Source organism: Astatotilapia calliptera, chromosome 6 (genome assembly GCF_964374335.1).
Source record: "Astatotilapia calliptera chromosome 6, fAstCal68.1, whole genome shotgun sequence".
Classification (NCBI taxonomy): Eukaryota; Metazoa; Chordata; class Actinopteri; order Cichliformes; family Cichlidae; genus Astatotilapia; species Astatotilapia calliptera.
This window is the reverse complement of record NC_137427.1, coordinates 977,343-1,004,639: the sequence shown is the minus strand read 5'-3', so window position 1 is coordinate 1,004,639 and position 27,297 is coordinate 977,343. Positions and strand designations below refer to the sequence as shown.

The 27,297-nt window shown below is 49.4% G+C and overlaps 2 protein-coding genes across 4 annotated transcripts; one reads left to right on the top strand and one right to left on the bottom strand.

Moving 5' to 3' along the window:
* The first annotated feature begins 12 nt into the window (after positions 1-12).
* Positions 13-9,681, top strand: esf1 (ESF1 nucleolar pre-rRNA processing protein). Of its 3 annotated transcripts, none has more exons than XM_026169470.2 (14): positions 13-137; positions 1,247-1,590; positions 1,754-2,055; positions 2,141-2,254; positions 2,344-2,453; positions 3,163-3,315; positions 3,759-3,873; positions 4,050-4,224; positions 4,311-4,457; positions 4,556-4,683; positions 5,190-5,277; positions 5,497-5,588; positions 5,671-5,817; positions 9,181-9,681. In XM_026169470.2, the coding sequence occupies exons 2-14, from the start codon at positions 1,269-1,271 to the stop codon at positions 9,505-9,507; spliced, it is 2,220 nt and encodes a 739-aa protein (XP_026025255.2). In that variant the 5' UTR covers positions 13-137; positions 1,247-1,268; the 3' UTR covers positions 9,508-9,681. The 3 variants fall into 3 exon arrangements, with proteins under 3 accessions (XP_026025255.2, XP_080158407.1, XP_026025257.2); XM_080302281.1 differs by having other exon boundaries at positions 108-133; XM_026169472.2 differs by lacking the exon at positions 13-137 and adding an exon at positions 290-428.
* Positions 9,682-22,009: 12,328 nt separating this feature from the next.
* Positions 22,010-26,531, bottom strand: etaa1a (ETAA1 activator of ATR kinase a). The gene is made up of 6 exons (XM_026169473.2): positions 26,165-26,531; positions 25,531-25,662; positions 25,367-25,437; positions 25,161-25,273; positions 22,995-24,421; positions 22,010-22,883 (listed from the first exon to the last, which is right to left on the bottom strand). Exons 1-6 carry the CDS (start codon positions 26,319-26,321, stop codon positions 22,777-22,779), a joined length of 2,007 nt encoding a protein of 668 aa, XP_026025258.2. The 5' UTR covers positions 26,322-26,531; the 3' UTR covers positions 22,010-22,776.
* Positions 26,532-27,297: the final 766 nt, after the last annotated feature.

The window sequence follows — 27,297 nt, the reverse complement described above, 5'->3', positions numbered from 1 at the left end:
GTTTAAACCGCGTTTCGCTCCTGTTTGTCCCACTTCGCTCGCCTTAGAGAAAGGGGCGGGGCGGAGCAGATGATGCTACAGCGTTGCAAGCTGGGTAAACACGTGTGTGAGATCGCGGAGGAGCGGACACTGTGTCGGTAAAGTTTCACCAGTTTCTAAGTTTAATTTAAAGCTCGCGTTGTTTCAGGTGTTTCAGATGTTTCAAGCGTAGACGTGCTGTTTCCGGTCCTCTCAAGTGTTTCCTGTGCTCTCAGCTATTTCCGGTGTCTCCAGGTTGTAAACATGAAAACAGAAAGCCAGGCTGAGGTGTGCGGCGCAAACTGAGCGATGATTTCAAACCTGATCCTCTTTAAAACCTCCAAAAGTTTCAGAGGATGAAACAGACAAGAGCACAGAGAACGATTCAAAACCGTCAGATCAATAAAACGGTGAGATCGATAAGAACCGTCTGGGCGCTGCAGTCTGAGCTCATCGCGGCTCAACGACACTGATACCTGTGAGGTCATCACCGGTTGCTGCGTCGGTTCGCACACGTCTGTGATGACAGTGAGAAATAAGGGGCGTGTTTACACGCCGCTGACCTCTCGTGACCTCAGCTGGACCTCAGCTCCTGCCTCCTCGGACGATCACAGCCTGGAAGCCTGGAGCCTGTCCCAGCGCTCACACCGCGAGAGGCGGGTCCACCCGGGCAGGTCGCCGGTCTGTCAGCCGGCACCTGTAAACGCAGCATGTAGCAGGAAGCTGGAGAACTCAGAGGGAACCCAGGCAGGAGCCGGGACAACCAGCAGGTTCTAACCCAGAGCTGTGAGGCAGCCGTTCCGTCCACTGGACCGGCCTGCTGCACAGACTGTCTCCACACTGCTCCTGCACGGGGGACAAACTGTGGTCTGCCTGGAGCTCGGAGGAGGCAGGAGCGAGTCTCCGTCCTTCAGGACCAGAAGATCCAGCGGAGGTCACGAAGAAGAAGGACTGGCGCTGTACACACTGACATCACAGAGTTCATGTTGTCCACCACTGCACGTTTCTTTGCTCCGTGTCATTGTTGTTGGCATTAAAATTGTGTTTTAAAACGTGAGCGTTTTCAGTTCTACGACCTCATAAGAGCCGGTGATCGTAGTAATGAGGATTACTGAATGACCCTGAATGCCACACGTGTGTCCATCAAGAGGCTGGGGGTTGGGTTTGACGTCCGAGCAGAAACCAGCTCGGTGTGAAACGTGGTTTTTAACTGGTTTCTGTTCTGCAGGTGACGCTGGGATTTTACCGCCATGTCGTCCAAAAAACGCCCAGACGGGGACGAGCGCTTCCTCCGGGTCCAGAAGGACCCGCGGTTCTGGGAGATGCCAGAGAGGGAGCGCAAAGTCAAGATCGACAAACGCTTTCAGTCCATGTTCCACGACGAGCGCTTCAAGGTCAAGTACACGGTGGACAAGCGAGGGCGGCCCATCAACCACACCTCCGCTGAGGACCTGAAGCGCTTCTACAAACTGTCCGACTCCGAGGGGGAGGAAGCAGCAGAGGTGAAGAAGAAGAAGGACGTTGGCGGCGCCAAAGCAGAGCAGCCTAAAGGAGCAGCGAGTCTCTCTGAAGGTCAGGAGATGTTTTCATGTTAATGAACTTCTGGTAAAAACACGCCGTTACCATAGCAACACTGTGTGGATGATTGAGGGGTGTCCAGGTGACCTTTGACCCTGCTCAGGTAAGCGTGTCAGAAACGATTTGACCGTCTCTCTTCTGTTCGATGCTGATGCAGGTGTTGAAGATGATGACGAGCAGCGGTCTGCAGAGGAGGATGAAGATGACCTAAGCGTCTCTGATGAGGAGGAGGAGGAGGCGCAGAGTGACGAGGCGAGTGGATCTGATGAAGAGGAGTCGGGCCTGGATTCGGGGGACGACAGCGACAGCGGGCCGGATCTGGCCCGGGGGAAGGGCAACATCGAGACGAGCTCGGACGAAGACGACGAGGACGACGTGGGCGCCATCCTGAGGAAAGAGGAAGAGGAGATCGAACACGACTGGGGGGAGCTGTGCAAAGACGCGCCGCGGAGCGACGAGGTGATGCTGTGTGCGGTAAAGGCTGAAGGTCAAAGGTTAGTCTGCGCCACCAGGAAACGTTGCTAACACGATCTCACCGCGTTAGGTGTCGGCGCGGCTCGCCGTCTGCAACATGGACTGGGACCGGCTGAAGGCCCGAGACCTGCTGGCTCTGCTCCAATCCTTCACGCCCAAAGGCGGCGCCGTGCTCTCTGTGAAGGTAAGGAGACCTGCGTGGGTTTGTCTGTGTGTGGGCGGAGCCGGGAAGTGCTGATGATCAGCACAGTGCGTGCTGGGTTATGCTTGCAGATCTACCCGTCAGAGTTTGGGGAGGAGAGGCTGAAGGCGGAGGAGAGTCAGGGACCGATGGAGCTGAAGGCGCTGCCCGACGACTCGGAGGACGACACGGAGGAGGAGAGGTAATGATGATGTCACAGAGAGGCGGGATTTAGATGCAGTTTTCAGCCAGACTTTGTTAGTCGAGCAGCTCGTGGGAAAGTTTGTGTCATGAGGCTGCGTCGGCTCTGACGGTTCGGCACCGGCGGGACGTTTGTTGGCTTTTCAACATAAAAGGTGGATTACATGAATATGCAGGCCACTTCATTAGGTACACCCTGCATGCATCAGATTCAACATCTGCTGGAGTGACATCATCATGACATCATCACACAGGTGCTGTAGTGAGTGCAGCAAACTCATCGTGGTGTTCTAGAAACCGTCTGAGATGACCTGAGCTTTGCTGGAGCAGCGCTCCACGCCATCACAGCGGCGCCTCTGCTAGCGTTTCACTCAGGGAGCTGCTGCTCGCTGCAGATCAGCAGAAACACAACCGTGACACGTTCATGGTCTCTGAAACCTCCTTTCTTCATCAGTCGGGTCAGTTTAAACTTCAGCATGTCTGCATGCGCTGAGCTGCTGCCCTGTGATTGGCTGATCAGGTATTTGCATTAACGAGCAGATGCACAGGTGTACCTAATGAAGTGGCTGTAACTGTAACCTTATTGCTTTGAAACAAGCTGCATTTGGACACCAGTGATTCTGTGTACACTTAAAAACAGCTGTGCAGTATCAGGTGGGCGGGGCTCCCTGCTGACCTGTCAGACGGTCATGGGTGTTGTGTGCTCTCAGGGTTTACAGGGAGAAGCTGCGGGACTACCAGTTCAAGCGTCTGAAGTATTTCTACGCCGTGGCGGAGTGCGACTCGGCCCAGACGGCGGCGAAGATCTACGAGGAGTGCGACGGCTACGAGTACGAGAGCAGCTGCTCCGTCCTCGACCTGCGGTACGTCAGCAAACGGCAAACGCGCGCACGTCAGGCTCACGCTAGCTGCGCTCGGACCTGCGTGTCAGCGAGCAGACTAAAGTGACTCATGTGTTCCTGTTGATAAACTTCAGCTTTCCCCACTTCAGTTATTCCATAATGAAGGTTTGTAGATGTAGTCGTTCCTGAATCGGACGTCTGCAGGGAAGCCAGGATCTGAGTATTTAACATTCCCCAGCTGAGCTTCCATCCATGAACTTTAGTTCAGTCAAAGGTCAGAGTGCACGCGCTGCAGGGTCACCATGATGACGCGCGCGTTAATCATCCAATAGTTACACACAGATTTGTTCCAGCTTGTTGATGAAAGCCAAACGCGTCATGTTGTTCAGCTTCAATGTCGATCATCGACTTTAGAAGCTCGTTAAAGGATCTCACGGCTTGTCCTCTTCTCCTGATACGAGCAGCTTCGTTCCCGATGACGTGAAGTTTGACGAGGAGCCCAAAGACGCGGCGACGGACGTAAACCTGTCGGCCTACACGCCCAAGCTCTTCACCTCGTCTGCGACCGCCACCTCGAAGGTAAGCGCTTCCCCGACACTCGCCATCAGAGGCGACAGGAAGAGTGTTGGCAGACTTTACAGGTGTGATGATGTCAGGCGGGTTCACCTGTGCGAATGAAGTTTGTTACTCAGAGCTGACGTCAGGGCAGGAGCTCCGTGCAGCAGGCGGTGACGTGTTTGTGTCGACCCGATCAGGTGCAGCTGACGTGGGATGAAACCGATCACGAGCGCGTGACGGCCCTAAACAGGAAGTTCAACAAAGACGAGCTGCTGGACATGGACTTCAGAGCCTACCTGGCCTCCTCCAGCGAAGAGGAGGAGGAAGGCGGTGGTGACGGAGCCTTTGAAGAGGACGTGAAGACGGCGGCAGGTGAGAAACACGAGAACATGACAGTTTTCTGACTGCTGAAATGTGAAAGCGGCGCCGAGCAGGTGTGCTGTGTTTGTGCCGGACAGACGAGCGCGTCGTGGAGGCGCAGGAGAAGAAGACGAAGAGCGAGGAGCAGATCTCCAAGTACAGAGAGCTGCTGAAAGGCATCCAGGAGAAAGAGAAGAAGGTGCAGGAGGACAAAGACATGGAGATGGAGGTCACCTGGGTGCCAGGTACGAGCACGCAGCCTCACTTCCTGCTTTCTTAACACGAGGAGAGGTCGGGCCTGAAGGCGGGGCTTGTTTTAAAAGTGTTTTTCTCCACGCCGCAGGCCTGAAGGAGATGACGGAGCAGCTGGTGAAGAAGAAGCTGGAGGCCAAAGACGTGCTGACGCCCTGGGAGGAGTTCCTGCAGAAGAAGAGAGAGAAGAAGAAGCAGAAGAAGTGTGAGAGTGAACAGGTGAGGGCGTGGCTTGCAGACGCAAACGGCGTCTTTGTTGGATGGAACGTTCCAGCTTTCGTTAGTAGCAGCATTCTTACATCACTCGATGTGGAGTCCACGATGCTCCGCTGTGAGAGCTGCTGCTTTTACTTTGACATGTCGGATCAATTTCCTGAATCGGTTTTGGAAAACCGAACATCAGCAGTTCGCCGAGTGAGGCTGACACTGCAGGCGCGCCAGATTATCTGTGATCAGCTGTAATTATAATTATAAGTAATTATAAACCAGCCCTGAGCTTCTGGTCCGGGTCCCGGATAATGCAGGTTATTGGAGCAGTTCAGACGCTGTTTGTTCTGGTTTCAGTCCAACACGTGTTGCTTACATCATCCTGAGGCTGCAGCCTGATTGGCTACTGACGAACGCCTCTGAGCCTCTTTACGCTGAGCCTGAGACGTTTGTATTCACGCCGATCATATCCAAGTGTGATGATGTCACCGACCTGTCTGATGGTTTCTCCTCATCAGGGAGCCGAGGGAGCGCTCAGCAACGACGAGCTTCCTTCAGACGTCGACCTCAGCGACCCCTTCTTCTCCGAGGAGCTCGGTGCTGCAGGTGCGTGCGTGCGTGTGTGTGCGTGTGTGTGTGTGCGTGTGTGTATGTGTTTGTGTTCGTGTGTGTGTGTGTTTGTGTTTTTGTGTGTGTGTGTGTGTGTGTGTGTGTGTGCACGTGTGTGTGCACGTGTGTGTGTGTGTGTGTGTGTGTGTGTGTGTGTGTGTGTGTGTGTGTGTGTCCACCAACAGAGCTTCAGGGTCTCTGATTTTGTCTCTGCAGACATGAAGAAGAAACAGAAAGGGAAGAAAAAGAAGAAGCAGGAGGAAGAGCGACGGACGGCCGAGGAGGAGGAGGAGCTGCAGAAACAGAAGGTCAGAGGTCGCGGCTCGGCCGGGCCGGTTCTGGATCTGATCGTTTCGGCCTGTCCCACGTAAACTGTGTGTGTGTTTCCAGGCTCAGATGGCTCTGCTGATGGACGACGACGACAAACACAAACACTTCAACTACGACAAGATCGTGGAGCAGCAGAACCTGAGCAAGAAGAAGAGGAAGAAGCTGCTGAAGAAAGGGGAGGAGCTGCCGGAGGACGACCACTTCCAGGTGAGCATACTCTCAATGGCTGCCGGCTGAAAACTGTAGCGAGGCGCCAGCTTAACCTTTGACCTCTGTGGTTCTGTGGTCGCCTGAACTGAACAGGATTCAAATGAAAGCGAACAACGTGCTGCTGTGAACACGAGGCCGAGAACAGCTGAACTCACAGCTGAGCTGATGAGCTGCAGTGATCCAGGCTCGCTGTTGGCCACAGTAGGAGTTCAACAACATTCAGGCTCCCTGCTTTTACAGACAATAGGGCTTTGGAGTTGACGTCGCGCCGCAGTGCATTGTGGGATTGCGGCGCCATGTCAGAAGGCCACAAATCAAAACACACTGTGTTGGAAGCAGGAGCGTCAGAACCTTAAAACCAGCGCAAGAGACAAAGGGCTGTATCGCGACCGGACGCCAAGAGACAGTAACTGGAAGAAAAACGGCGTGCATCGGTAATGTGGACCCGTCTGAAAAAAGGCAGTGGAGCGGAAACCCGGGCAGCCTACCGCCGTTGTCCTATCCCCATATTTTCGCGTGCCTTGTCTGTGGAGTCGGCGCATACACGGCGCACATCTGATTCACAAACGGTTGGGTACGAGATTTGGCCGTTGTGAGTGCGTTGACCATGTGACCAGGATACAGCCAGAGGTCGCTCATAACATTAACTTCTCCTCAGCAGCTCTAGATGAACGATCCACGAGCGATGCCAGCTGTTCTTGCTAAGTAACAGACTTTTCTTTTCTGTTTTACTGAAACCGCTTCACAGAAAGTACAATTATTTACAATGAACTGTAAACGCAACACAGCAGTTTTATGAATATTCAACAAGAGCAAGTGTCATTGGCCCTGGTTTGACAACCACACTGGGCACATGTTCACCAAAACACAGCAAACCTTCACAACCTCATCAAGCAGCGCTGTGTGCCGGTCAGTCAGCTCGTGCCCCGTGGGCAGCGTTGGAGCCCAGTCTGGCTTTGTTACACCCACGCTCATATGCTGGTTTGCCTGCAATAATGCCAAATAATAAGCTACTCCGTCAACACGACGTGGCTCTGCAGCATCCCACATTAGGATGTTTTATCTAATGACCTATGACCTCAGCGCATTCAAAATAACACTAAAAGCCTGTTAAGAGACCTATGAATTTATTTAGAAGTCAGCGGAAAGAAAATGCCGCGAGCAAACCAACAAAAAACGAGGGATGGCAGAGAAGTCGATATCCGCTCGTGTGAGCGCTGCAATCCAAGCCTGACGTCTTCGTTTAGTAATATCGGATACGTGAGAAAACTCCCGTTGCCTCCAGGAGGGGAAACGATGGAAAGAGAGGCGATTTTCCAGCTTCTTGCCTTCACGATCGCGTGATCTAACGTTGCAACCGACAACACAGGACGTACGAACCATACAGTGGGGCAAAAAAGTATTTAGTCAGCCACCGATTGTGCAAGTTCCCCCACCTAAAATGATGACAGAGGTCAGTAATTTGCACCAGAGGTACACTTCAACTGTGAGAGACAGAATGTGAAAAAAAAAAATCCATGAATCCACATGGTAGGATTTGTAAAGAATTTATTGGTAAATCAGGGTGGAAAATAAGTATTTGGTCACCTCAAACAAGGAAAATCTCTGGCTCTCACAGACCTGTAACGTCTTCTGTAAGAAGCTTTTCTGTCCCCCACTCGTTACCTGTATGAATGGCACCTGTTTGAACTCATCATCTGTATAAAAGACACCTGTCCACAGCCTCAAACAGTCAGACTCCAAACTCCGCCATGGCCAAGACCAAAGAGCTTTCGAAGGACACCAGGAAAAGTATTGTAGACCTGCACCAGACTGGGAAGAGTGAATCTACAATAGGCAAGCAGCTTGGTGTGAAAAAATCAACTGTGGGAGCAATCATCAGAAAATGGAAGACATACAAGACCACTGATAATCTCCCTCGATCTGGGGCTCCACGCAAGATCTCATCCCGTGGGGTCAAAATGATCATGAGAACGGTGAGCAAAGATCCCAGAACCACACGGGGGGACCTGGTGAATGACCTGCAGAGAGCTGGGACCAAAGTAACAAAGGTCACCATCAGTAACACACTACAACGGCAGGGAATCAAATCCCGCAGTGCCAGACGTGTTCCGCTGCTGAAGCCAGTGCATGTCCAGGCCCGTCTGAAGTTTGCCAGAGAGCACATGGATGATACAGCAGAGGATTGGGAGAATGTCATGTGGTCAGATGAAACCAAAGTAGAACTTTTTGGTATAAACTCAACTCGTCGTGTTTGGAGGAAGAAGAATACTGAGTTGCATCCCAAGAACACCATACCTACTGTGAAGCATGGGGGTGGAAACATCATGCTATGGGGCTGTTTTTCTGCCAAGGGGACAGGACGACTGATCCGTGTTAAGGACAGAATGAATGGGGCCATGTATCGTGAGATTTTGAGCCAAAACCTCCTTCCATCAGTGAGAACTTTGAAGATGAAACGAGGCTGGGTCTTCCAACATGACAATGATCCAAAACACACCGCCCGGGCAACAAAGGAGTGGCTCCGTAAGAAGCATTTGAAAGTCCTGGAGTGGCCTAGCCAGTCTCCAGACCTCAACCCCATAGAAAATCTGTGGCGGGAGTTGAAAGTCCGTGTTGCTCGGCGACAGCCCCAAAACATCACTGCTCTCGAGAAGATCTGCATGGAGGAATGGGCCAAAATACCAGCTACTGTGTGTGCAAACCTGGTAAAGACCTATAGTAAACGTTTGACCTCTGTTATTGCCAACAAAGGTTATGTTACAAAGTATTGAGTTGTATTTTTGTTATTGACCAAATACTTATTTTCCACCCTGATTTACCAATAAATTCTTTACAAATCCTACCATGTGGATTCATGGATTTTTTTTTTTCACATTCTGTCTCTCACAGTTGAAGTGTACCTCTGGTGCAAATTACTGACCTCTGTCATCATTTTAGGTGGGGGAACTTGCACAATCGGTGGCTGACTAAATACTTTTTTGCCCCACTGTAGCTGACGCTCCTTGCGCTTCGTTTGGCCTACTGTTGTGGCGGGAGGGGGCGTGGTTAATCATAAATAAATGATTAACCTTAGTGATTAAGTTTGAGTGCAGTGATGGAGTTATTCTGCATGTAGCATTGGGTGGGTGGGGGTGATGGAGGTCACGCTCGGGGCAAACGGCCGCTCCTCAGTCTGTTTGTGCAGGATTGGTTGGTCTGCATCGTTTGGCTGATGGCAGCAGGTCACATGATGTGACCGCAGTGGGAAACGATGGCGCTGACCTTCAGACCCGTCTGGGCCAATCCAGGCTCAGGTGTGCGTGAAACTGACCTTACGATACACCTGGAGCTAAATGTCCCGTCTCTCCCTCTCTGCAGGTGGACGTTAAAGACCCTCGTTTCCAGGCCATGTTCACCTCCCATCTCTTCAACCTGGACCCCTCCCACCCCAGCTACAAGAAGACCAAAGCCACGCAGAGCATCGTAGCCGAGAAGCAGCGCCGGCGGGAGGAGCAGCAGCGGCGCCTGGAGGGCGCTCAGGAGGTCACGCCCACGCAGGCGGAGAGCGACAGGAAAAGTCGGGAAGCAGAGTCTGACGCTCGGGCGACAACGACGCAGATGGACCCGAGTCTGTCGCTGCTCGTCAGATCCATCAAAAGCAAAACGCAGCAGTTTCAGGCTCGCAAGAAGCAGAAGCTGCTGTAGCTCCAGACGTTAGCCACATCCATCAGGCGCCGATCACGCAGGATCTACTTCCTGGACTGCCCTCGGGTTTTGTGTTAATATGTTTGTGTGCAGCGGGATCCTGACAGCAGCACGAACGTGGAAAAGTTTTATTATTGATGTTTCACAGAACTGAGATTAAAAGGATTAAAAACACAGAGTCGTTCGTCTGGATCGCTCCTTCGCTATAATGCTGTAATATCGTTCTGTTCAGGCAGGCCGCGGGCAGCTGCAGCCGCCAGCGTCGCATCCACCCGTCAGTCAAAGAGGCCACGCCTCTAATCAGCAAGCTTTAATGCAGCCTTGCATCCTGGCCGAGGGTTAATAATCCGTACAAAACCCATCAGCCGAGTTTCCAGGGAAAGGTGATGATTGGCTGAGAATGAGCAACAGTCACATCATGTTAAACGACTGACAGAATCAGGCCTTTCTGTAAACATCAGACGAGATCAGAGTTCAGATCTGCCCACGCTGAAAACAGGTGACAGCTGCTGCTGTGTCACGGACACGTCACCGACGCTTCCTTTATCCCCACCAGAATGTTTAGTCATCCCAGAGGAAGTGTTGTGGTCACAGTCACTCCAATAAACACAGTAACACACAGAACTAATAAAACAATACAGTTTATTACAAACTTACAAAGAAATATATCAATTATAAGCATCCAGATGATTACAGAGAAACTGTTATTTCCACTGTGGAGGACGTGCTGCAGGCTGCGACTGCTGCACTGTGTGCTGCGCATTAGATGGAGGAGTTGTGCAGAGATCCATTTATGTAGCCGTGTGTGTGACAGAATGCAGACATTAACTTTTGAACATATTCCAACCCCCCAAAAGACAAATTATGGAATTTTCTGCAACTGAATATTTCATTAATTTTGGTTGGTCTTCCTCGAGGTTGGCCTCATTGGCTCAGTGGGCATTATAACCTACAACTCTTGCACCAATTTTAAACATAACAATGAAGCTGAAAAAATGTAGTTGTTCACCAGCATCGCAATTCCATTACTTTTTATCCTGGCTTACCTTGGTGTGGTTTGCAAAGTGCTTCAGAAAGATGAGGAAATCTGTTTCTTGCACCCATCCTGATTTATTTCCACTACCAGTACTTCCTACTGGTCCATCTCTGACACAGTGGTCTGCATAATGTATGTGTGGGAACACAAACAGTGGAGGAATTGTGTTGCCAATGGCATTAACCGCATATACAAAAGCGACCAGTGAACCTCTCTCTGCTGATGTCGTTGCCCCAACTTGTTTAATATAAGTTAAAGTAATAGTGTGGTAACATCTGCATTATTGTTACAACTGACCCAGACTCCTACAGCCATGAACTCGCTAACATTACAGCCAACGGCTAAAACATTAGCACTAAAGACAGAATTTATCCCCACAGACATACAAATAACATAATTCAAGTTTGATGAGTTTAACTGCAAAGCAGATAATGCTATTAAACATTGAAATAAAGTAGAAAAACTTACTTTTTTTTGTGTTAAATTGTCTGTGTTTGACAAAATGTGCTGATTTTTCACATGTGATAGCAGAACTGAGTTGGGCATGCACAGGATGAGTCACATCATTTGAAACTTAGCCCTGATTGGAGAAACTGGAAGTGTTACAACTATCCCCGGTCTCCCCTACTGATAAAAACATCGATCAGTACTGATCGATGTTTTTATCAGTACTTGTTCCTCTTAAACTGAATAAACAGCCTGTGTCTGTGTGTGTACAGAATCATTCAATCATTCTTACTTAATCATTTGATTGTTGGGGTTCTCTGTAGTACTGCAGGGTTTTGACCTTACAGTACAAACAGGGAGGAGACTTTGTGATTTGGCGCTTGATTTTTAAAATAAAAAAAGAAATCTAAATGAAAATACATGCCAACTTTGTTTGTGTTTTTCTTCTGTTGTCAAATATGTAGGAAGTGTTGCACGTGTGATTTCAGTCATTTTGCATCAACATGTGTCTGTTTGTGATCATGTTGCATCTGTTTTTGTCTGATTTGTGTCGTAGTTTAGTCAGTTTACATCTATTCTGTGGACCAATTTAGTTGTCTTGCATGTGTTTGTGGCAGGATGTGTGGATCCTGTTTGACAGTTTTGTCTTAATGCTTCACTTTGGTTGTTGGTGTTTGTGCTCATTGTGCTTCTAGATGTAGACCTGCCATCTGAAAATCAGCAGCTCGCCCACTTGGACCATTTGCTTTTGGTCCAGGGGTTAGCACCTTTGTTCTTTCACTGACCTTGTGGAGTAACATGAAAACAAGCACAAAGCAGTAAAGCATCGTCAGTTTCATTGACCTGTAGACCCTTCTGCCCCCGCTCTTTTATTGCCAACATGAATTTAAACTTTTCTCACTTAGAATTTCTCCCACGGACACCCTCCTGTCCGAGTCCCACGGTCTCACTCTGTAAGCCTCAATATTCTAACTCTCGAGTAGTTGTGACTCTGCAGCCCTGCACACGAGTAATTGTTGCCCTTTCTCTTGCAGCTCCCCACGGTCCCGATCAAGGCTTCCCGGGGCGTTTCTGTTCCCGGTTTCTTCGGCATTAAGTTAGATTCTCGTCTCCCCGGTTGTTCCTGATCTTCTCTGTTAAATTAATAAATCTTTACACAGTTCCAGAAAAAATTCGTATTGAGTCTGCTTTTGGGTCCCCACAGTGTGCGTGCGCCTTGGTTCAAGACGATTTATGGACATTTAACCTCTGTTTATGAACGTATTTATTGTAGCATAATGCAGCCATCATTCCTACTTCTAGTCCTTCCTCTTACTCAGTGTGCACTACCACCGATCACATTGCTCCTGCTCTTTTATATGGCATATATAACTTGTTTATAACTGGTACATATCTGTGTAGATACTTACGTTATGACATACAATCCCTATGTAGGTACCTCTTTAACTTTAAACTATTTTTTGGTTTCTCTTTTTTCTCTTATTCTAAAGGAATTAGAATAAGAATTATCTAATGTAAAAATCGACATATTACTAACGCAGAGATGCCAAACTGTGTTACACTGCAGGAATGTCTTAAAGACATAAAGACCTGGATGGCCGCTAACTTTCTGCTTCTTAATTCAGATCAAACTGAGGTTATTGTACTCGGCCCTGAAAATCTTAGAAATATGGTATCTAAGCAGATTCTTACTCTGGATGGCATTACCTTGGCCTCCAGTAACGCTGTGAGGAACCTTGGAGTCATTTTTGACCAGGACATGTCCTTCAACGCACATATTAAACAAATATGTAAGACTGCTTTCTTCCATTTGTGCAACATCTCTAAAGTTAGAAATATCCTGTCTCAGAGTGACGCTGAAAAACTAGTTCATGCATTTATTACTTCCAGGCTGGACGACTGTAATTCATTATTATCAGGAAGTCCTAAAAACTCCCTGAAAAGCCTTCAGCTGATCCAAAATGCTGCAGCAAGAGTCCTGACAGGGACTAGAAAGAGAGAGCAGATTTCTCCTGTTTTGGCTTCCTGTTAAATCCAGAATTCAAAATGCTGCTCCTCACATACAAGGTCTTAAATAATCAGGCCCCATCTTATCCGGCCGGAGGCGCAATCACAAGTTTGCAGCGTCCCAGATGCAGCCCCCCGTCTCTCTTCCACAGCATGTCTTTATCCTGTCTTCCTTCTCTCACCCCAACCAATCACAGCAGATGGCCCCGCCCCTCCCTGAGCCTGGTTCTGCTGGAGGTTTCTTCCTGTTAAAAGTGAGTTTTTCCTTCCCACTGTCGCCAAAGTGCTGCTCATAGGGGGTCACATGACTGTTGGGTTTTTCTCTGTATGTATAATAGGCTCTACCTTACAATATAAAGCGCCCTGAAGTGACTGTTGTTGTGATTTGGTGCTGTGTAAATAAAGTTGAATTGTTCTTGGAGGGAGCAGACGGTTACCAGACATCCTGGAGGAAGATTCTCGACCAACACTTTAAACTTCTCGTCAACCAGAGCCCCCCTCGGAGTGACGGAGAGAATCGGAGGAACAACCTGTGTCATGGCTGACAGCAGTCTGTGGAGAGAAACTGTGACTACGGAGTAATATAGGACAGGTTAACGTTTTCTTATTTGTGACTGAAACTTGGCTTAATCCTGGTGATTTAAGCCCTTCTCTGAACTCGTCCCCTCTAACTCCCCACAGGAAACTGGTCACGGCGGAGGTCTTGCAACTGTTTTTAAAAACTGTTTTAAATGCCGACAGCTCAACGTTGATATTTATGGCAGCTTTGAACTATGATTATTTCTGTTGGATCTGCATTCACCTGTGCTGTGTGCACTTGTTTATCGTCCTCCGAAGTTTAACATTTTATTCAAGACTTTTCTGTCTTTTTATCAGGGATGTTACCGAGGGTGAGAATTTGCATAATCATGATGAAGGAACTGCCCTCCCAGCCCATTGTTCCTCAGTGGCTGGTTTCAGTCAAATGTCCTGTTTATAAGCTTGAAACCTGCAGTCAGCTGAGACTGAAGGAGTCACGAAACGTTTCTCCTACTGAAAACGTCCAGATGAACAGAATCAACCTTTGGAGATTGATTGAAAGTTCACGTCCAGCTGGACTGCTGAAGTTCATTACTTCATGCCTTCTTCTCTCTTGTGCGCTGCCCATTGCTTTGCTGGATGATTGCAGGTATTTACCTCATCCAGCCTCACTGTCTAATGGAAACACACACTTATGTTGTCTCAATAACAGCTGGAAGACTTGAACAGCTTTCACTCTTCAGTACGAACATGATACAGACTCTCTGTCCTGAACTGTGAGAGCACCGTCTGTCCTCGTGGGGGCAGCACAGCCCCATGTACGAGTCAGAGCAGCGCCTCCTGTCTGCGCCTGCGTCCCAATCCAGCGACCGCACAGTACGCGTTTTGAGACCGATTACGTCACAGCGACGCGACGACGGCTGTCCTCCAAATGCGCCGTCGATTTCCCCAAATTTGAACTTTGTTTTTTTCTTTCTTCAACCCTTTATTTAAACATCAGTACAATACAAAGTAGAATTAAACAGTACTACATTAAAGGTGCTGCACTTACAAAAAATGTATACCATAAACAAACAAATGAATAAACAATATTCAGAACCTACAATATACATATGCTAGGGGGAGAAGTTTAATTGATTAAGCAAAGAATAAAGTGATTGAAGGATCTTCATTTTTTCACATTCAACCATAGTTTTTATAGCTTTTGGGTTAGTAGAGTTCTTAATTGAATTAAGATATTGCACGAGCTCGTAGAAGAATACATAAAAAGAGGAAGGTCTTCCTAAACATTTGGATTTGTGAATATGAAATTTAGCCATTAAGATTAACAAGTTAATCACATATCTGTTATCAGTGTTGCATTGTCTTTGGTTTATGTGGAGACCAAATGATACATATTTCCAAAACAGTACAAATCCTTTAAATACATTTTCTGAGATAAAAACACATAAACTCTGCCAAAAGTCTTGCACCAGGTTACAAAACCAAAACAGATGTGTAGTAGATGCCAGATGCCATCAGCCTGGCATCGGGGTGGAGGACGACCTCCTGCACCGAGCTCTGACTGACCTGGAGAAGCCTGGAAGCTCTGTGAGGATCATGTTCTTTCATTTCTCCAGTGCTTTCAACACCATCCAGCCACGACTTCTGAGGGACAAGCTGGAGCTATCAGGAGTGGACCACCACATGTCCCAGTGGATACTGGACTACCTCACAGGACGCCCACAGTATGTGAGGTCACAGGGCTGTGTCTGACACGCTGGTCTGCAGTACGGGGGCCCCACACTGTGCTGGCACCGTTCCTCTTCACCCTCTACACCGCAGACTTCTCCATCAACTCCCCACACTACCACCTACAGAAGTTCTCTGGCGACTCTGCCATAGTCGCCTCATCACAGGTGAGGACGACTCAGAGTGCAGACAGTGGACTCTGGACTTTGTGGACTGGTGTCAGCAGAACCACCTGCTGATCAACGCCGGGAAAACCAAGGAGCTGGAAAACCAAGGAGTTGGTGGTGGACTTCCGGAGACGCAGACCCACCACACTGACACCGGTGAACATCCAGGGAGTGGACATTGAGATAGTGGACTCCTGTAGGTACCTGGGTGTTCACCTGAGTAATAAACTGGACTGGAGCCACAACACTGATGCTCTGTACAGGAAGGGTCAGAGCAGACGCTACCTGCTGAGGCGGCTGAGGTCATTTGGAGTCCAGGGAGCGCTTTTAAAGACCTTCTATGACTCTGTGGTGGCATCTGTCATTTTTTACAGTGTGGTATGTTGGAGCAGCAGTTTATCAGCAGCTGAGAGGAAGAGGTTGGATAAACTCATCAGGAAGGCCAGCTCTGTTCTGGGATGCACCCTGGACCCAGTGCAGGTGGTGGAGACAGAAGGACTCTGGCCAAAATAACATCTCTGATGGACAGAGTCTCCCAGCCCATGCATGCAGATGTTGCTGCAGAGCTGCTTCAGTAACAGACTGCTGCATCCTCGATGCATGAAGGAGCGTTTCTGCAGGTCCTTCCTCCCTGCAGCTGTCAGACTGCACAATCTGAACTGCTCCCAACAAACAGATGTTTACATCAGCGCTGTAACTGCAATAATTTAATCAACCGGTTCGCACAACAACCTGAGTTTGCCTCTTATCTGTAGTTATTTTTATTTAATTTAATAACTGTACAGTACTCTGTTTATAGTAACCACTGTCCTTAATGTAAATATGTAAGAAAAATCATGTATGTTTCTGTCCTGTTTGTTTGTATATGTGTCTTTCTGGCTGCTGTTACAACCAAATTTCCCCTTGTGGGATAATTAAAGGATTATTCTATTCTATTCTAGTAAATTCGTTGCAAGTTTTACAAAAGCTACAGTTTGTATCAGTGTCTAATTTAAATTTGCTTTGAAGATCATCTTTAGATGGGTAAATTCTGTGTATGAATTTATAAGCAACATCTTTAATTTTGCTGGTAATTAAAAACTGATTGGGGAGTCTCCAAACTTCGTTCCACATAAGACCATCAGACAGCCGGTTCCAGAAGAAAATGACATATGGTAGCGTGGTTATGCTACTCTGAAATAAAGCTCTGATAGATTTATTGTTGTTGTTAGATGGTGTTTTCTCTCGTTTTTATTGTAAAGCAGCGTGTGAATAAAAGTGAGCTCAAAGATCTAAATCAGTTCTGTTTCAAAGAGCCCAGAATCAGCTGACTGCATCCACTCGATCTCGGAGACTTCGCCGCTGTTCGACGGTTTTAATGACTCGGTACTTGTTTGACACAAGGAAGCGTCTTTAAAGGGAAACCTGCCCCGCTCTTTATCAGCTCCTCTCACCTGTCTCCATCCTCTCTGACTCAATGGGAATAATTAATGTTGAGGAGGGGGTCATCCAGAGTTCAGAGTCATTCTCAGGTAACTTCATTTCACCCGCAGGCCTGTGTCGGCTGCAGCGGTACGTCGGTGTAGGAGTCCGGAGCGTCACGTGGCAGCTCTGCAGCCACACTAAACTTTGGGAAACACCAAAGTGAGAAACGACAGCTTTTCCAGCTCCTCCTGGTGGGAGTGGGGTATCCCAGACCAGATATCTCTGCAGTTTGCGCCCAGTGTTACTACGTCTGCCCCGAAGTCTTTAAAGGAGAGCTCTTCCTGGTAGGGATCATCAGACTGAGCCCTGTGTGCAGCCATCAGCAGATAAAGCCAGCTCTGTCCAACGAGCAGGCCGAAGACGACCACAGACGGACACCTTTCATATGGAAAGACTTTATAATTAAACTTTGCACGCGTCCAGCACAGCCTGCGGTCAGCTCCCCTTACAGAGAGTAGTGAGAGCAAAGGTCACGTGACTGCAGCGAGGCAGATCACAGGTCTGTGAGCCGGCGATTCGCACGACTACAGTTACACACCTGTCTGCTGATAACGAGGCTCAGCTTACCTGCTGCACGGTATCAGCTCCATCAGACAGCTGCCACGCCGGTAATGAAGAGAACCGACGAGCCCGAGCCGACCGCCTGGGACAGCTGACCTGCGGATGACATCGCCTGTAATCCTACTGGTACTCCCTGTGAAACCAGTACGATCGAGTGCTTCACGGAGAAGAAATCAGGACGAGACGAGACGGCTTCTTGTTGTGAGACAAACGTCCCCATCCTTATCTGCAGAGGCTCAAAAGCATCATGGGAGCACTCGACTATCCTCCTCCTTTTTTTTTTGTTTTTTTTTTTGGCCTGTCCCGTTTGGCTCTTTTGCATCAGAATTGTTGTCTAAAGGCAAAGAAAGATGCCCAACGGATTTACTTTACCAAACTGACCATCCCAGCCTTGCCGTAATGGTCCATTTGATTCACCTTTTATTGTTTATTTTATTTTCACTTACTGAATACGGGACAGACTTGACTGGGGGAAAGAAGGGGAGAAAGAAAGAGGGAAAGAGAAACAGCTGAGAAGAGGGACGGGGGAGAAGGGCAAAAGACAAAAACCAACAGAACGGGCAGAAAAAAAAATGCATATATCAATCACCTGGATCACCTGCTGAGAAAGAAAAAAGAAAGCAAGCAGAAGAGAACAAGAGTAATAGAATAAACAACATCACAATGATATATGGGAATATGACAGTAAATACTAAATGTTAAACATTATTGTGCAGCACATAAGATCAACAGAACACAGTGTGCTTTGAGGTAGGAGCCAAAAAGGGTGTAGTTTGTGGGTGTGATCACCCGTGTGTACACCTGTGAGCATGGACGCGCTTGTTTTTTTTTTTTTAAAAGGTTCCTTCATGTAATAATCTGCTAGAGGGTGTGGGGGGGCCACAGCCCCATCCTCCAGGGCGTTAAGCAGGTGTGGAGGAGATCAAAACTCCAGACATCCAGAGGCCCCCAGAACACAAGAGACCAAGGAAGACCAACAGAGGGGCAGCTGCGCCACTGTCCCAGAAAGACCTGAGGAGAGTCCCAGATGAGGGCTCACTCAGCAGCCGCGGAGCAGAAGCCAGGGGGAGTTGCAGTGACGCGCCCGTGAGCTCCGCCGGCAGCCAGCCGTGCCTGAGTGACCGAGCCCCAGGCCGAGAGGCCGGGGGCACCCCACCTCCGAAGTGGCCCGAGCGAGCCCCAGGCTCCAGGCCCCGATAAGCGGCCGCCAAGGAGTGAGCCGGTGTGTACCTGGACGCCCATCCCCGGACACAAAGAACCACCAACGCACCGATGTCTGAGGGAGTCCGCCACTGGCAGGGGAAGTGGTGGTGGGGGGAGATAGGCCTCCAAACCTTGGAGGGCCTGAGATGTCCCCAGAGAGGTGGCGCCTGACACCCAACCTGACATATAGACACAGACATACAGGCACACACAGACACAAACATCCATTCCCACCCTCATGCTCTCATATGCACTTACTCCACACTCAACCAACGTGGAGACAGACATAAAGAGACGCTGTACACACGATCACACTCCCCAAGCGTACTCTACAAACCGGGTCTAGGTGCCCCCGCCCCTGGAGGGGGGAACTGCACCCAGACCCAGGTGGTGTTTCCCTTTTCCCTGCGGTGGGGGGAGGCAGACCGCCCTGACTCCGCAGCAGCAGGAAGGCTCCACACTCCAGACCGCAGTCGGACGGCCAACTCCTCCTCCTAGCCCCCCCTGCTCCAGCAGGTCGCAGAGAATGGGGGTGAGAGAAGACTCCAAACCTCCCTCCACCCGCTCATATGTAGTGTTGATGCATGTGTGTTCTAAGGTGCAATTAAAACCCAGGAGGGCATGGAGCTACCTGCCAGAGAGCAGCAGGTAAGCGCATGGTCCCTCCTGCTAGCCCTCAATGTCTACGTGTATTTAAAATTGAGAGGTGGGCAACGACGCCAGGGGTGGGGTGTACACCCTGATGGTACTTTGGACTCCGTGTATCGTGCCCACCCCCAAGATCCTATATGTATGTGTAACGAGAGTGTGAGTAATGTGAATGTCTAAGTTGTGGGATAAAATTGAGGCAGAGGCAGCCAGAAGGGGACAGGGGGGGGTGGCCTCCTCTGCACCCTGGTGACACACCCCCACTCCAAGGCCCTGCATGTGTGGGTGGTTGTGGTGGAGCGGGAAGAGGGAGGCAGCTGGAGATGGGGAGGGAAGGACTATCCTCCTCCTGCAGAGACCGGCCCTGCTGCTCCTCTCCTCCACCCTCGCAGACCCTCCTGTGACGCTCCACTCTGGAGGAGCTGGACTACCTGTGCAGGTGCCGACCCGTACTACCAGCAGGTAGGACGACATCAGCGGGCTCACCACCACCTCCAACATCACCAAACATCACCTGGCCCTGAAATCACCATCAGCAGGCTTTCAGTTCACTTTGATTCACAGCAGTCACCTGACGGTGCGCCTTATTGCAAAGAGCCCACAACAACACAGAAACCCCACACAGGGGAGGTGGAGGAGAGCCTGGAGAGACCGAGTACGCTAATGAGAGAGGGTGGAGCAGGTGGAGACAAGTGTGACAGAAGGAGAAGAGCAAGAGTAAACGGGACGGTTTAAAGATGGAGGTGAGGCCCGCTGTGTGATGGAGCTGCAGACTGAAGAGGAGGAAGAGCTCAGGGGAGGTTCATGGATGTAGCGAAGGGCTGCAGCGACAGAGGTGGATGCTGGGGGAGGCGGAGGCGGGCTGCGCTCCCAGCTGTCGGAAAAGGAAATTTAATGCTCACAAACAGGAAGCCCGGAGGAGCTTCGTCCCGCTTCACGTCACGCAGGAGAAAGTTTCCACCAGGGTCCATCAAAGTTCTACAAACTCCCCATGAAGCGTTTAATTACTTCATAATTATCATCGATTAATCGATCTGTGCTTCAGATTCAGTTCATTGATATTATTCTGAAACATTTATCACAGTGATGAGTTTCCCCTTTAACCCTTGTGTGGTGTTCGTATTTTTGTTACTCAGCCAGTGTTCATGGGTCTGCTGGACCCGCTAGAGTTTTGGCTTTCCAAATTAACACTATCAAAAAATTTTATGTTAAATTACTCAACAGATGTTTACTTCATCCCAATTACAAACCATATGAACAGCAAACATGGTTATTTTTTTCCCTTTACCTTTGTTAGATCACAGTTATGAATTAATGTGCTTCTCGTTTTGTTTTTTAAATAAAATGTTATAAAAAAATAAATCAGTTATAATCAAGTGGAGTGAGTGGAAAGACACAACACATTTACACGTGAAGCAATATGTTTCACAACTAAATGGGATCAGCTGCTCATCAATGGTGACATTAGGCCCAGGGTTGTAAAACAGGGGGAGGTGGTGCACACACTTATCCCACACTGTCCTGATGGCAGCTAGCTTGTCTCTCTGCCGTCGAGCTGGTCTGTCGTCTCTGTTATCAAAACGAATAATCCTGGAAATTTTGTGGAAGTTTTCCAGACACACTGATGCACGGAAAGGTTCTTGCCGGTTTCTGCATCCCACAGGATTCTGTCGATTCCCCTTTGGACCTGAAAACTCCTGCAAGGATAAGAACCCCAAAGTAGGCCTTTGGGGTTCTTAGATGGATTTGGTCCATCTCCTTCCACCTCTCTCCAAAAACACACCTTCCTTCTAGATTACTGCAATCCAGAATAATTTTCTGGATGGAATCTGGGATGAAAAGCTCAAATGAAGACTTGATGTCCTGCACATGAGTAACTGTCAGCTGTGTTGGCCCTGGCTTATCACAGTAACAGCTCTGCAGGGTGGCTCATTTCTTGGGCAAGAAGACCATTCAATTTCACCAGTTATTGACATCCATATTTCTTCACTTGCTGTCTGGTGGGCTTGTTCTGGTCCTGGAGCTGGCTGCAGATGGGGTACTCGTCTTCGTTTTGTTACTAAATGGTGCTCAACCTCATCCTCTTCTTCAAAGTCACTGTCAGACTCTGAATTTTCAGAAATGTGAAATATTCTGAAACCTCTTTGTCAACATCATCCGAAGCTCCTCTCTCTTCCAAAATCAATCAGATGGCCCTCGCAGCAGATAATCTTTTGCCATCTTGATCAGTTGTGATAAAGAACCACACTGGCAAAGTCTTATTTATAGTATTATGCCCGTAATTTGCAGGTGGGACAGGGTATGAGAAAATAAGATTTGGATACCTCAAGAAAGAGGGTAAAATGTGTGAGATGTAAGAGCAGACAACAATGTTGCAACTTTGTGCGGAGCAGGAGGGGAAGAAAACACTATCAGCAGCACCAGAAAGGAGGAAGACAGAGTGTGGGAACACAGGACCTACACTTTCAACACTTTTATTAGACCTGGGTCCAGTGGACCCAAGCACCTTGTATGTAATGTAAATGCGTGGGGGGAGGTACAGTATGACGTCATTGAAAATTAGTTCGGATTTATGTTCTTCACAGAAAATAAGCCAAAGCCAATGAATTTCAGGTTGAAAATAGAATTAATTCTTTAATTTTTCTTTTGAAAAAAACTGAAAACAGGTCTCACAGACCCGAACACCATACAAGGGTTAAAAGAACAACAGCTTTACTCATTTCAGTTTATTTTGTTATTTTTATTATTTTATACAGATTCAGATCTGAACAGAGCAGAGCTCACACAGAAACAGGAACGTTAAAAATGGACCCCAGTTTAATCTGCAGGTCAAACCTGCAGCGCACACGTCGGTCCGTCTGCGAAGGAAAATGTTTCAATAAAATGTGAACAAATGTTAAAAGCTGAAGTCGAGGGAACTAAACTCCCGGCGTTTGAAGACTCTCCGGTCGGCTTCCCCAGACAGTCTGTGGGGATTACCTCCCCTCGCGTGTCACTTCCTGCTGTTTCATAGCTGCTGGCTGTTCATCCGTCTGTTAGCATTCAGAGGTGGAGGAGGAAGCTGAGCCTCGGGCCTCCACCTGAGCATCACCTGCTCAGGTGTGAGTCCGACTTAGAGTTCAGCAGGTAGAAATGAGCCGGATGGTTTCAGTCCTCTCTGGGTCTGTGATAACGATTGTCCACACGATGTTTTCCTGCGCAGCTAAAAACACGGCGAGCGCGAGAAGCCCGGCGGCGCTGTGATGCGGCGCGAGCCTCGCGCACTGGCGTGCAGATAAGCTACATCCTTTTGAAACCTTTAGTTTTACATCGGACGCCAAAGTTCGTCAGATATTTTACTGTGAACCAAAAATACAGAAACAATTAGAAACACACGCAGTGACGTCAGCTACACACCAACACAGAGACCATCAGTCACCCTCGGCGGACCAATCAGAGCAGCAGCTGCTGCCCACGTGTCCGCCAGCTTTCATCCCCGCGGGTCGGTCACGTCACATCTCGGAGGTTCTGAGCGGCCTGCAGTCGCTGCCGTCTCCTCTCCATCGCCTGCTGCTTCTTCCGCTCGATCTCCGCGGGCGAACATTTCCCCCGAACTGCAGAAAGCGAGAAATCGGTCAGAGTCACGCAAACAGCACCGAAGCCACGGAACCGCTTCACACGTACAAACACGCAGCTCACTTCACCACGACCGATAGTGCTCTTACCGTCGTCGGTCGCCGTGGACACCGGGTCGGTCGGCCTCTTGAAGGCGAATTGGTCTTTGATGGCGTGTTGCTGCGGCGCTCTCTGCAGCGCGGCGGTCCACTGCACCCGCCTGCTCTCCTGCAGACAGGCCGACTCGACCGTGGATCCTGACACCATTTTTTTTCCCGTGAACCTCAGAGTCTCGTTCACCTTTACGGCGACGCTGGAGGCAGAACCACCGGCCAATGAGCTGCCGGCTGCTTTGCCCGTACCTGTGGGGGGAGGAGCTTCTGGCTGCAGGATCCTGTCGTCCCGTCCGGTTCTGCCAGTCGGCCACAGAGCTGCGCTGTGGTTGGGAATCTGACCAATCAGAGGAGCCCGTTTTTCAGCCACGCCCTGGATCTGGCTCTCCAGGTCCTCACACATTTCACACAGCAGCTCATCGTCCGCCAGGTCGTCCCAGACCGGCTCTGACAGGAAGAAAGCGTCCAGGTCGTCATCCAGGAAGTCGCCGTCGGCGGGCGGCGCGCTGTGGAAGGAAACTCCAGCTTTCTGTGGGAAGTTTGGAGCGTTTGTAGTCTGTGATGCTGCAGCCCGGCAGGTCCCGGCAGAAGTCCTTTTTTGGTCAGACGGCGGTTTCTGCAGATCCAGCTTCACCGAGTTGGACCAACAGGTCTGCCGGGCATGCCGAGACGAAGCCCCGCCCTGCACAGCGTCTCTACCGGCGGGATTCGAGCTGTAGCCCACCTCCCGGCGTGCGTTCTGGATCCTGTCTACAGAGAAAGCAGGATTAGGCTCCAGGAGGAACGTCGCTCTCGGCCTGACGTTTTCCTTTTCCACTTTGGGTGCGGCAGACTGGCCGAGCCTGACGGCGGTATCAGCTTCCCTCTGATATCTCGCCTGGCCAGCAGGTTTCTGGGTCGAGCAGAGCTTCGGAGAAGCGAACTTCAGAGGATTTTGCGTCATCTCTAACACCAAAGAGTCATTTAGCAGGTCGTCGTCTCCCCAGTCATCCTGGAAGTCGTTGCGGGCTGACGTGCCGCTGCCGTGCAGCGTGGAAACGGCTGAAGTGGGGCCGCGTGACGAGACGGACGGTTTCCCAGAAGCCTCTCTGGGAGGTTTGACCTGTGACTGAGCTGAGGCCTGGCTCAGGTTCCCGCTCACGTACTGAGTCGGCCCATCGAAGAGGAAATCCAGATCGTCGTCCACATGTTGATCTGGAAGAAGCTGCACGCCCGTCCCCGCCACAACGCTCGCAGCAGGCAGACGGCTTCCAGGGAGTGAGGGAGAAACTTCAATCTCAACGCCGTTCTCGAAATCCAGGATGTCCTCGGACAGGAGCTCCAGGCTCTGCTGGTGCACGTCCTCCGCCTCCTCCTCATCCTGACAAAACATGTTGAAGTCAAACTGCTTGGCGAGCTTCAGCAGGTCGTCGACGGCGTTCGGTCTGCAACAGAACGAAACGTAAGCTCACCGAGAGTCGGAACCAGACTCACATGCAGTAAATGTGCTGTGATGGACCGAGACCTGCTGACGATGTGTTCCTGTCAGGCCAACGTCAGAGCTCCTCACACCTGTGCAGCTGAACCGCCGCTGTTATCGAGGACCTCTGTAAATAACACTAAGCCTGTCGTAGCATTTGTGAGCTTAAAGATCAATAATCTGATCTGATGTGAACATGGCTCCGTCTGTAGCGGCCGTGTGCACTGGTCTCGGGCCGTGAGCAAAGCGCCGTTTCCTGATTGGTTCTGTGTTATGATCCAGTTCACAGTCACACCTTCTACCTGCAGCCAAATCATTTTAAAACTTCCTTCTTTGTGTTTTTATCTGGAGAAGCTTTGCATGAACCACCGTTCAAAATAATCCTCCTTTGTCTGAAACCGGCTCTTTTAGCTCCTGTCTCTTTAAGGCCCTTCCCAAACCCTTCTTTTGATTGGCCAACTTAAGGAAGCCTGCAGAGGGGCTGTGCTGTCTTTTTTGTATTATTACAAACCTTAAATTAACTTATTTTTATTTTTTCTCATTAAGTTTCTCTTTCATTTTGTCTCGTGTCTCTCTTTGATTTTCTACTTTCAGTAAAGAATAAAAACAGATGTAATTCCTCTTTTGGCACACCGAGTCTACATCGGCGGGGTGGAGCGTGCCGTCTGAGGCTCGTTCCCGCCAGTCTCCTGAGCTGAACCCACCTCGGGGACTTCTTCTTGGGTTTGGGCAGCTGAACGTCTGGCGTGCAGGGGATGGCGGCGCTGTCTCCGATCCACTGCTGTAACGTCGGGTCCGTGTCTTCAGGTCTGCCGTGCTGCAAAGTCAGTACAGTCGATCGTTAGCTTTAACAGCAAGATGCTTTTTGCTGCGACCCGTGGCTGGTGTGTTTGTTTTGGGGGTTTCTGACCTTTGGAGCAATCCTGTTGACGATCTCCGAGATGCTCACGGCTCCGGCTGGGCGCGTTTTTCCTCTTTTACCTGCGGACAACGAGAGAATCACAGTTCAGGTGTCCAGCGTGGAACAAAGCGCATTAAACACAGACAAGAGCAGCAAATTTGACTCCGCGTTACCGCGTCTGTTTGGCGAAGGGGAGGTGGCGTCCCAGATGATGTCCTGCTGAAAGTCGGACTCGTTGTGCGGAGACTCGCCGCAGACACTTCCTGTATGTCTGAACCTGGGGATTCTGGTGGGGGTCTTAAACTCTGGACCAAAGGATGAAAATCATTTCTGTCAGCTTTGTAAACGTCTCACATTTGAAGTTTAAAGTAGCGTCTGTTAATCTGGTCCAAGGGGCAGTGATGGATACTGACACCGTTAGCGCTCTGTTAGTGTGATGGTGGAGTTTCACTGTGTGAACCTGCAGACAAAGCTTTTAATGTGGTTTTAGATACAATAACGCAAATGTTTAGGCAGAGGTTAGTTCAACAAACAACTATATTAGTTTGGTTTTTAGCCACACTGCTGCAGGCTGAGGAACTTGTTCCTAGCCGAACTGCAGAGTGTGAGCTCTCCGGGCTGTACACACGTTTTGTCACGAATCAGAAAACGATTTTTAGTGAAATGTTTCAGAAAACCTTAAATCTGCAGATATTTACATGTAGTTTGGCGTGTCGCGCTGTCCAAACAGGAGAGCGGTTGTTCGGTCACAGAAAACGGCTTCGAGGAGGTAAACCGACACTAAAGGCACAGAAAGGTGCTGCTCACCTGCCCGCTGGCTCCTCGGGGAATCCTGCTCAGATCCCAGCCTCTGTCTGGAGCTCCTGCTCAGGCGGTTTGCTCTCGGTTTAGCCGCCTGTTGCTCCTCCAGCGGGGTGCCCATCACAGCGGCCAAAGGGCCGAGTTTAAGCCGGCTTCCACTCATGGTCAGCGCCCGAGCTCCGGGTGAGAGCCGGGGCAGCCACGGTTCGTGTCGCCGGATGGCTCTTTGAGCGTCACTTTTTCAGGCTGTAAATTCGGACGCCCCGCCGAGGTTTTGAACGTCCCGCCATCTTTTCTCCTTCCCAGAGTTCCCTGCGGTGGTGCGTTCAAGAGCAACAGTGCTATGCGGAAACTGAACATTGCAGTGTTTACTTTTATTTTATGTTTGTTTTAATTTTTTTTTTTACATTTTTACATAGATAGGCTTAAGTAGTATTTTAAAACTTTGTTAAGTATTCAGATTTTAATTTGAGTGGCAGAGTTATACGTATATTTGAATTAATGCTACATTTTATTCATTATTAAAGTTAAAACATGAAAGAGTGACTTTAGACTCTTGTAGATTTATCTCTTATGTTGCGGTTATATGATATAATAACACGTTGAAATTTGACCCTGCAGTTAGTTTTTTCTTCATTCCTGGCTCGAGCAGCTCTGGAATCAGAGGTCTGGAAATGAGAGATAAAGTGACACTCATGTTTCTGAATCAGCTCTAAAGCAGCAGAGGTGAGAAGAACCACCACATCACTGCACGTTTCACAGCCTTTATTACTCCGACACCACCAGCCCTTCAGGTGCAGAGGGCTCTTCTCAGACAGGCACAGGAGCCGTACATCTTCATTAAATCAGAGTCAGATAGACTCGTGTGTGTTTTTGTCTGCAGCTGCAGCGCTCCTCCTCCTCCTCGGATCCCCCAGAGGAAGAATTAGTGCATCACCCCCTGCTGTGCTGCTCTCTGTGATGAATCTGAATTCAGACTCTGCATAAAACCCACCAACACACGGAGCAGCTGTGAGTCACAGCAGAGGAGGATGGAGGTTTGTTCCAGCAGCACTGATGGATCCTCCACCTCCACCCTCGGGGTCTGCTTCTGTTTGTGTATGCAACAAACAGCCATCATAAATCAAGTGACTAACAAA